The sequence below is a fragment of the Manduca sexta genome, unplaced genomic scaffold (genome assembly GCF_014839805.1).
Source record: "Manduca sexta isolate Smith_Timp_Sample1 unplaced genomic scaffold, JHU_Msex_v1.0 HiC_scaffold_3782, whole genome shotgun sequence".
Lineage (NCBI taxonomy): Eukaryota > Metazoa > Arthropoda > Insecta > Lepidoptera > Sphingidae > Manduca > Manduca sexta.
Window position 1 is genome coordinate 1 of NW_023594888.1, and position 11,181 is coordinate 11,181.

Sequence of the window (11,181 nt, forward strand, 5' to 3'; positions counted from 1 at the left end):
TCAGATTAATCTTTAAAGCAAACTTAGTAAGGCAGTTTAAAAAAATAATAATCGTCCTAATAAACTCAGATATTACTGGGCTATTATTTATAATTTTAAATTTAAGCATCTCTGAATATTTAAACGTCCTAGCGACAAGTCAAGTAGAATGCAGTAGCAGCAGTGTGACGAAATTTATTTTATTTTTAGGAAACACTCACACAGGCGAATGCGCGAGTAAAACCTAGTTTGTAAATGTTTCTAAGCTATTACTACTACTAATCAGTTAACCAATTTAGACAGTCTTCTTAATTAGACAAGCGAACACATAGCAACAGCTGTAATATAAAGAAAGTCCAAACTAGATATCGATAGGGAAAGTAGATTTTCAAATAATGAGGCTATCGCCGTCTGATAACCTGTTGACAGTTCTAGATGACTATAATTTTAAAAATATCTAATTAAATTTTGTGTGCACTTGATGTCGTTTTGCCATAATTGATAATACCTGTTGTACACTAATATAGTAAGCTAAATAAATTGTTTTTGTCTGTGCAATTGGATTTGGTGTTTGAGGTCTATGCATTCATTCTAAAATGATTTTATTAATAGAAAACTAGTACCCTTGAGTGGTTTAACTCTATTTTTTATCCCGGTATCGCAATTATAGGTGGTTAAAGACATGAAGAAAAGCTAGATATAATAAGTAGGGACCTTATATGCTAAAGTTGTTCTACATGTACCAAAACTTTGTCTACTTATGCTGCTAGCAGCAGAATTAAAATATTGTTGTTTTTCGGATTTAAAAGATATTGTTGTTAATTTAAATATCGGATATTAACACATTTTTAAAGACAATCGTATACCAGAGATAGGTTTAAAAAGTCATATAAAATTTCGAAAAAGGACTTCTCACATTTAGCGTCTGTTTTATAGTTCAGACTTTGAACATAGCAAAATAGATCTCAGCTTTAACCCGTGTTCGCATTAACAGACGAATGTAGTAAAAATAATAACATTATTAATGTCATATAACTTTATATTTTATTTATATCAATTTTGCCATAAATAGCATTATGCTATTGCTCCGATTTTACATAATCAAGTTTAAATGAATCATTAGAATATCTTTATATAAACATATTTTCGTACGTACGGAATGTATCAAAGTGACTGTCACAAGTTACAAGTAAATTTTATTTAAGTTATGGTATTAGACAGGTAATTTAGACAGTACTTATTTTTTTATAATTTTCTGCGAGCATAGATTAGAGTGTCACTTTTGTATTTGGTCGACTTATTCATTTATTTGACAATGTCTATTTCTGCTGCCAAGCAACAGTGTGTAGTCACTGTTGGGTTCCAGTTTGAAGGACATTGAAGCTAGTGTACGCACTGGACTTAAGATTTAACATGTCATTTCTCAGGATGATGAGCGGGATGAATGAATACCAAACAATGCTTTATTATTCAAGGTCTTGGATGGTGTTTCTACTGTTTATGTGCGGTCGTATCGCTTACCATCAGGCGAATAGCAAGCTCGTCTCTTCAATCAAAATAATAAAAAAATAGTATTTAGTTTAGAAATAAAATAAAATATAGATACATATCTTATTGATTGTTTAAAAATAAATAAATAATTAGCGGATATTAATTTTACCAAAATCAAAGCGAGTCCACGTGCAAAACTACTAAAAGGTCAACATCCTAATGATATTAAGAGGATGTTTCCATTAATATGCGGTCGTCTCAACGCCAATTAGGTATTTTCTATAAATTAAATCGAAATGGATCGAAATTTTACAAATTCAAATCAAGTTGTCAAAAATTGAAAAACCTTAACAAATTATTTTATTATCGAGTATGTTAAAGTTGGTTTTAATTAATTTATTGGGTTTTCGAACACGTTTCATCATAGTTTTGAGCCGTGTCCGTTTGTTTTAAATTGTCTGGAACTTTAATGTTCGTAAATATGAAACAAAAATACATTTTGGAGATGATACCACTTAGACCAAATTTTCAAGAGTCAGATATTTATCTAGTAAATAAATTCATACTTGACTGAATATGAAAGTGAGATAAATTGACAACTTCATACACACCACTTCAATTTTTAATTCGTTTGTGTTGTACTTTATCCTGGAAATAAATGTTACCTAATAGTTGAACAACACCCTTTTAACTAAGCAGCAATTTTAACACAGGAATGCTTCAAACTAACCTTAATATAAATTAATATAAAATTTAAATTAATCAAATATTAATTTTTAATCATAGGGTAATTTTGATCTTGCATAAATAAATGAAACTAAATGAATAACTCGGCTTAATCAAGTGTCGAACACCACCTCAGTGCCAACTTTGTATTAGTTATTGATAGTAACTATAATTATCGAAGGTGTTTAAAAGCTCAAAAAGCGCTCGCACTTTAATAAAATTGGCTATCTAAACCACGTAAGAGCCCATCAAAAAGCAAAAGAACAAATTAGATTCCCAGTCGTAGGTGAACATGCCTGTCCACTTTTTTCCATCGTCGTCGCCGAAATCGGCTTGGAAGATATTATCATCACCTTCATCAGCGGGTTTTACATGATAAGTGAGATATATAGGTAGCCCAAATAATCCCTTCCTCATCACTTTTTCTTTATGACTAGTAGCGCTTTTACAATGTCTTGAATTGTGTATGCCGTCGCTCTCTTTTAGATATTATTATTGGAATAATCAAATAGACATATCACCATACAAGACAACGACTTATTACCAAATAGTAATAATTTTGGAGCACAAATTTAGTCCTGATGTCCGGTCTATACTAACTATACTGTTTAATGTTTTTGGTTTTAACTGGTCAAAGTCAAATTGTCATAATTACCACCTAGAAACAATAAAGTAGGTCTTTGCCTGAATGTTCATTGCCTAATCTATCACATTCTCAAAGATCACAGTAATTAATCAAAGTAGAAAGTGAAGTTCTACTCACTGATTTAGTCACGACAACTTTATGTTTACGACTATCGGAAATTCGCCATCATTAATCCGATGAGTTTTTTGCGAACAAAATTTATTTGGTCAAGTTGTGCTTAGGACTTGAGTTTAGCGTGCAATAAAAATGTGGGAATCTATGATAGTTAACGTCATCGAGACAGGGTTAAGATTGATTTGTGTTTCATGAAGGATTCATTGCCTTTAACTATAGAGAGCCTCATCAGGTTGAAGTTCGTGCTGTAGCACCTATTTGGGCTGAAGACCTAGGTCGAGAAACTTTATGTAGATTTTCTGGTGACCTTTAAATTTTTTACATCAGGCAGGCGGTCATTAGTTAATAATACCTATAACAGATCCTTTCTGCAAAATGGTTGAAATGTATGATATGCCGACGCCATATTATACTAGCACAAGAGTCAATTAAAACAGAAATAACCTGATGGTAAAGTATAGTTTAAATGTCAAAAAAATACAGTTCAGTAACTCGCTTAATGTATCAGTTTTCTAAAACCCTGTCTAAGCTATGCTATAGAGATGCGAAATATCAGACTTCAAATTGGTGTAATATGTGCGTTATTTTTTACTTAGTGTTAAGAATATTTTAAAGGCTGATTATATAAAAATCCGTAATATAAATTATAACCTCACCGTCACTGAATATGGAGCTGATCTATTTTATTCGTGTACTTAAGAATTGTAATTTATTTTATGTGACACACTTGACAACGCTTTCCTCGGAGTTGCTAAGATTGAATTCAATCTGGCTTTTTGAATTAGTTATAATTTCCAGGTGCCTGTCTCAGTGTAGTTGAATTGCGTACGGGGTCGGATACGACTGTGGCACTAAAGTCCTAGGTTCGATTCCGGGGTCCAGCCAAAAATAAATGTGACTGGTTTTTTCCATCCTAAAATTACTTACTTGCAGCTCGGAGTTAAGGAATTGGCGATGTGATACCCCCGTGCCTCGGAAAGCAATGAAAATGAAAATGTCGGATTGCCATCCCACCGAGTCCGGTCTAATAGTCATTAGAGTGAAGGAACAGAGAATGCACCTGTGTATTGCGCACAAACTTGTGCACTATAATGTCTCTTAAATTTCCTAGTAGGACAAGTGTTTGTCTAAAAATCTTCGTCTAAAGTGTCAAAAAATTAATGTACTCAACTTTTGCAGTGTCACTCAGCACCAACGACTGACGCACCTTTTACAGCACGAGTGTCCATGTGTTACAATATCCAGCAAGATCAGCGGAATGGCCTTCAAAATCAAATGTCACAAGCAGGGATCATTAAACTTATACCATATATCACGTAATCAATATACAATATTAAAAAGTGTAAAATAAAAATGTTCATCCCACACGATTCTAAATAAATTGCAATATTAACATCTAATAATCAGCCGGGGTCAGTGCACTTTCAATTTAAAAACATCGTTTCGCAAATCACAGCGCACATTAATCTACCGTATGGCCAGGTTAATTTATGGCCGTCAACTCCGTCAAGTTGTAGGTGAAGATCATGGCTTATGGGTCAGTCGAGCGGCAGTGGTGGGGGTAGGATGGCCGCGCGGTATATAACCGCGGAGAAATGCTCTCACTGCATCCACTCAGCCGTGTCCTCTACACCACAATGGCAGCTAGATTCGTAGTCGCTCTTGCGTTGGTGACCTTGTGCCATGGCTACCCTGCTGGTGAGAATTGACTTTATTATTAAACATTATAAAATTAAATATTTTTGGATTATCAAATATTTCATTTATCGGATTACTGAAAAAATACAAACCTAATTAAATCTTAGTTCAGTTTTACGAGACTAACCAATGTCTAATTTTTAGATGAAGCCACCCGGGACAGTCGCGCTTACTCCATCGGTCAAGCGTACAACAGCAACGGTGGCGTCAGCCAGGCTTCAGCCAACACTAACGGCGGCGTCTCCCAGGCGTTCGGCAGCAGCACCAGCGGCGCGCAGTACGCTCGTGACGGCCTCTACTACCCTGGCCAGGCCATCGCTAAGGCCGAGACCTACGACACCCCCGAGACCGTGTACAGCCCCTCCAAAGCCATCGCTCAGGCGCAGAACGGCGGCGTGTACCAACCCATCCCCATCCCCGGAGCAGTCCTCACTACCTACCAACAGAACTTCGAGGCCCCCATCCTTCCCGGTGGTGTCGCCGCTAAGTCCTCCGCTGTTTCTGACGGTGTGAACGACCAGTCCATCTCCAGCGTCTCTACCAACGGTGCTGGTGACGCTCAATCCTCCGCTCAGACCAAGGGTGTCGCTGGCTACGATGTCACCTCCACCAACACCAAGGCTTCCGGAAATGGTTACGGCTCAGCTGCCTCCAACGCCGTCAACGGTTACAATTCCGCCGTGACCTCCGCCAAGTCCAACGGCTTCGGTTCCGTCGTGTCTAACGCTCAGAGTAACGGTGCCCCCGCCCTGCTCACCCCAGTCGTCCCAAGTGAAGTTGAGCCCTCCGTCATCGACGCTAAGAAGCAGCCCGTACCTACCAGCTACATCCACCCCTACGTACAGTCCGGCTACGGATCTGCCTCTTCCAACGCCAACGTGAACGGCTACGGATCCGCCAGCTCCTCGGCCAAGAGCTCCAATGACAAGGGCATCCACTGGCGCTTCGGAAGCTTCTACGATGGCACCCACACCGGTGCCGTGTACCCCTACAACGGATACGGTGCCGCCAAGTCGTCGGCCAACACCTCCGGTTACGGCAACGCCAACGCCAACGCCAACGTGAACAACGCCGGCTCCGTCGCCAACTCCGCCGCCAACACCCAGGGCTACGGTAACGCCAAGTCCTCCGCCAACACCCAAGGCTCGCTGTACGGCGGTAGGATCTCCTCCGACGCCCAGACTTCTGGCCACGGCTCCGCCAACTCCTCTGCCAAATCCCACGGCGTGAGCACCGCGTACAAAGTGGCTGACTCGTCCGCCAACAGCTATGGCTACGGCAACGCCCAGGCTAAGGCCACCAGCTCCTAAGCGGCGCCACGGTCTGCATGGCACATAAGCAAGAACATTACGACGACTTTTGGTACACCGAAAACTTGTCTTGATGTATTTGCTGGGCGTTAATACGCTCTATTTATTTATTTATTATGTTCCAGTGTGCATTTATTTCTCTAAATATGTAAAATCGCTGCCATGAAAATATTCCGAAACAATAAAAGCTTTTCATATCTCAAAAACTCTTTATTTTATTCCCTTACTTTAATACTCAATAGACATTATAGTAATACAATTTCAACACACTTTTTACACAAACCACAATCACAGTTTCCCTGCATGAAGGGCTTGAGGTACATGTGGAAGCTGCGGTTGACGGGCTCTTTGTTGAGAGGACTCTTCAGTGCCTCCTCCATCAGACGCTCGTACACGCGACCGTCGTACGCGCCGAGGGTCGAGTTCAGGATCTGAAAAATAACCAATAACACACGTAGCTGTAGCCGCAATAAAATAGCAATAAAATTTCAATATAATAAGTACATATACAGGAATAAATAGTAAATCTTAATTCAAATAAGATTAATCAGTGACCACTATACAATAAAAAAGTAACAATTATTTTATCTATATTACCAACAACGATAAAAGAATATATTTTATAAGGACTTATACACACCTCATCTCTAAAATCGAATGCGTCGACCAAACCAATCGCATTCGGCCGTATCTTCTGCAGAAGATCTTCGTAAATGCGCTGCAGTTGTCGAACATCATCTTCACTTATTGGTGTGTACTGGAACAAACCAAATACACATTTTACTAGAATGTCAGGTCCATCGTGCGTTATTGACCGTCTGATTATACTCTATTGAGGTGTCTATTTCCCCATCACACAGAATTAATTATAAATAGTTGTGTTTCAGTTTAAAAAATATTGCTTTATATTTAGCGGATACAGTATCTACTCATCACGGCTTACGAATAATAATATTATTCTATTAAATCAAAAATATTAATTTAATTATCATTTAATTTTTTTCTTTTTAAACGAATTCATATATCATTTTTAAGATAGCTGTTGGCAATGGTAGGATAAATTTGGTTTCAGACACGCCATGCCATGGCACAAGTGCTACTATTTCTTTAGTAATATTATAAAACGCTGTCTGATTCCTGCACTTGTGTAAAGCACTACCATTTTTTAAGGTTGAATCTGAAGTTCCACTCACCCTCCAAGTGGTGTTAGCAATAATGCGTCTTATCCCCGTGAAAAAAAAGAAAAAAAAGTTTTAATCTGAAATGACGAAGATCATACTGCATGACATCTGTGTAGCCACCTTGCCGTCATATCCCTAAGCTAATGGAATCAAATCCAATTCTTGTATTCATTATATCTCTACAACAAATACCTGGCTGGCATAGTTGTATTGCATACGCAATATTCTTAGGACCCATGTTCAAATGCCGGTCGACCAAAGTGATATTGGATTTTTCTGAGTATTAGTCCGGAATTTGTAATTTATGCCCTATTTGGTGGAATGACGTCAGCATCATGGGAGGTAACAAGCGGGTGCACTTCGTGCATCTCTGCCTACCACTTCGGGAATAAAAGGGTAACACTGGTTTCTTTGTTTATTCGCTCAACAGCAAATATGTTTTGTCTCGACTGGAAAACACCCATGATGCATTCCGACTCGCGTTCCTTGGTCCGTTCTATGCCATAAAGTATTTGACAGAACGTAACAAGCAAGTCGCGTTTAAAACAATAGAAATTGGTATACAGAATATCATTCCACGCTCATTTCATGATAAGAAAACACGACAGAGTTACGAGCTTACATTGTCATAGAAAATAAAGCCCCTATATATTTACATCTAGTAAGACAAGCCTGCATAATCCTGGCGATCATTGAGATGCTATAAAAAATTCGATCAAAGCTATCATGGCAAATACTAAAGCCACTTTCCTAATTACAAACCAATTAACTGTAAGCGGTCGGCACAAATACTTTCTTTTTTACATAGTGCTCTAGAAATATGAGCCCCGTTTCCCAAACGAACTGACTGGTCCACATTGTAGATCAATATCTACTGACAGTTGTATTGAACTGGTCATTTTTTTCATAGACTGTTGACCCCTATCGGTTTAGTTTACCGTAAGAGACCTTAAGGTCATTTGTTGCAAAAAGTTATTTTGGTATATTAATTTATTTCCGCCACAAAAACTGTTGGATCACGAGCTAACAGTCGACTGGAAGCAAAAACGTATGATCAGATTAAACACATATGGTTATAGGATATATTTTACATAGGTCTCTTGTACGATAGAGTTCATTTATTCACCACCTTTCTGGCTTCAAATGTCGTGCCGATATTGTATTCAATTTCAAGGGACTAATAAATCAATGCAATTGACTTTAATGAGTATAATCACGCCTTTATCCTTAAAGAGCTAGACAGAGAGGTAACTGATACTCCTTACCGCGCGTGTAGTCTCTGCTGTGATAGAATATAAACCTATTGCCATATTGACGATACAATTCTATACCGGGTGTTAAATAGAAAGTATTGCGTGAACAAGCATTACAAAGATAATAACTTGCAAAATATAATAGGCCGGCATAATTGTGTCTACTGGCGTGGGATAATCACCCATTATCGGTCAATATTCTGTTTACACCCGCTTCGCTCACCATCACGTGCATTAGGTACACTGCCGCGTCCGTATAGACAAAAAAAATCACGCGTCCTGAGGATCGAACCCAGAACCTGTGTCATCAAATACTGTCTGTACAACAATGAAGTCATCGTATTAAATATAACAATATTTTATAATTCATAGTTCTGGCTTGCTACTGTTTTTGGATGATTCCCAGCAGGGGATTTTGATGTCCTATTAGTTTTAATATTTATAACCGATATCGTCTTTCATCGAAATTTCGACCAATTTCATTTTGTTTATCGAAATTTAAATAACTATGTAATCAAGTGACATTGAACTTAACTTAAAGCTTTGAACGTGGTCGAAATATTCTCGTTTGATTAATTTATTCGTTTTATAACGTAACATATATTATTTTCTGACATAATGACATCATTCACAATAGGTAACATTGTAGCCAGTGTAACTACTGGACATAATAAGACTTAACATCTCATGTCTCAGGATGGCGAGCGCAGCGGAATACCGAACAATACTTTGTAATTTAAGGTGTTGAATGATGTTTCTATTGTTTTTTGGCGGTCGTATTGCTTACCATCAGGCGAACGGTAAGCTCGTCTCGTCATTCAAGGCAATATAAAAAAGGTCTCAGTCCATTTAGAGTCGTCGCAGTAAATTTCCTTCTTATTTATATATTCCTAATAGCCATTAATTTACCCATTTTACATATTTACGGCACATCATAGTTTAAAAAAATTATTGCTCTTTTTTGTTATTAATAAAGCAGTTAAATTTTCATTGTTGAATTGTTAAATTATTAATTATACAGGCACTAATTTATACAACGAATACAGAAATTAAATAATAAATTATAGATATTTATGTTTAACAGCGAGAAATTTAATTGATTTCGTAAGATATATTTATGTATACATATGAATATATTAGCATTTTTTGCTAATTGGATCATGAATTTAAACCCATAAACTTGTTTTATAGGAAACGAAAAACAAACCTTTTTATGGCGAATTAAAGGAAATGTAAATCATTCAAAATGATTTTTATAAATAATAACAATAAAGTCAAAAGCCAGGTGCAGAAGGCAGTATTGTTGGACACGTCACGCATTTTGAAGGTATTCCTTGTTTTAAATCCCTAACCACCGGTGGCAGCTCTTGAGCCTCGTCATCGGAGTGTGATTTATTTTTTATTCATATTTTTCAACGCTTTAATATTTTTAAGATATTTATAAAATTTGTCAAATAAAAATAAATAAAAGTTGGTAAAATATTGACCTCAACGCTTTTGCATATATTTATCATAGTGGTTAGCAGTTTGGGAGCTGTAGTCCATGTTCAAGATCGGTGGTCACCACTAACAATTAGCTAAAGCAGCACCCTGCTCGTCCACTTTAATTGACCATAAAACCGCAAAGGAAAATTTTAATTAATTAATTTATGTTCTACAACTGTGAGAATAGAATTATAACATGTATATTGCAGATATAATGCCGCTAGCAAGAACTTATAACTAAGACAAAAGAAAAGGTTTTCAATTACTATCTTCAAGCCCTAAAGCGTATGATATTTTTAAGTGATGGTTGGAGTGTCTTTAGAACAGATAAAAACGTCACAAATTTAACTTATAACCTTAGATATGTCCGTTAATATATTTATTCAACAACTCTTTAATTTTAGGTAATTAACAACTACTTGTAAGTCTTGAAAACGTTTCGAATATGGGCAATGTATTGATACACAAAGGCCTTTCTTCGCGTCATTTAGAATTAACAACAGGTAACAAAGTTTTTCTACGAAATTACAGATAATAATGAATATCTTAACGCTAATAAATAATTCTATAGGTTCGTTTCTTGTGAAAATTAACACATATTATTATGGTTATAAAATACAATAACTGTTTGGATAGTATAAACCGCGGGTCGTCCGCTGACCCGCCCGGCGCTATCGTAGCGATAGACATCCGTCAGGCGTCTTGATTGTTTCGTCAGTTGGAAAAAAAATCTATATAAATATTCGTCTGAGTACATACCACCACCTTGACTTAATGTTATAATAATAGATTGCATTATCATGCATTTTTGTAGTGCTTGAATATTTAAGAGCTTCATTTATATATAGGCATGCATAGATATGCCAGCGGTTGAACATAATTTAGTTGTTTTGTACTTGCTCGGAAAGAAACCCCACGGCACTTGATGGTAAGTGGAGTGGAGTCCAATAGAATAACGACTGATGAAAGATGATTAAGTACATTTCGGCAGTCGACATAATTATGCCGGCCTGTACACAGAATGAATATACACAGACTGATCCCGGACCGGAACAAACTTACGTGGGCCACTATGGCGGGTTTACCTTGTGTATGGTGGTCGCTATCCCAGCTAAGCACATTTGTCTACACCGTCTATGGCACAATCCATACGCTTTCGGCCAAACATGTCCCATAAAAAATAAAAACAAATAAAACTCGTAAGTAAATGGGAGGTAAATCAACCAATCATCATTTAAATGGAAAATAAAAATCAAGATATCCACGGAAACATAATTCCAAACATATTACACGAATTC

General features: G+C 37.1%; 2 protein-coding genes across 2 annotated transcripts; one reads left to right on the plus strand and one right to left on the minus strand.

The window, feature by feature from the left end:
* Nucleotides 1–4,525: 4,525 nt before the first annotated feature.
* On the plus strand, nucleotides 4,526–6,170 carry LOC119188368 (filaggrin-2-like). The gene is made up of 2 exons (XM_030182593.2): nucleotides 4,526–4,654; nucleotides 4,799–6,170. Exons 1-2 carry the CDS (start codon nucleotides 4,552–4,554, stop codon nucleotides 5,962–5,964), a joined length of 1,269 nt encoding a protein of 422 aa, XP_030038453.1. The 5' UTR covers nucleotides 4,526–4,551; the 3' UTR covers nucleotides 5,965–6,170.
* On the minus strand, nucleotides 6,160–7,348 carry LOC115453862 (probable peroxisomal acyl-coenzyme A oxidase 1). Its single transcript, XM_037446857.1, has 3 exons — nucleotides 7,338–7,348; nucleotides 6,605–6,782; nucleotides 6,160–6,395 (listed from the first exon to the last, which is right to left on the minus strand). The coding sequence occupies exons 1-3, from the start codon at nucleotides 7,346–7,348 to the stop codon at nucleotides 6,210–6,212; spliced, it is 375 nt and encodes a 124-aa protein (XP_037302754.1). The 3' UTR covers nucleotides 6,160–6,209.
* Nucleotides 7,349–11,181: the final 3,833 nt, after the last annotated feature.

Bases quoted from the DNA above. Each gene is read 5' to 3' on its own strand.
- LOC119188368 (XM_030182593.2), top strand. From the start codon at position 4,552: ATGCTCTCACTGCATCCACTCAGCCGTGTCCTCTACACCACAATGGCA. The intron at 4,655-4,798 runs GTGAGAATTGAC...TCTAATTTTTAG, and splicing joins GTGCCATGGCTACCCTGCTG to ATGAAGCCACCCGGGACAGT.
- LOC115453862 (XM_037446857.1), bottom strand. The intron at 6,396-6,604 runs GTGTGTATAAGT...GTTATTTTTCAG, and splicing joins CATTCGATTTTAGAGATGAG to ATCCTGAACTCGACCCTCGG.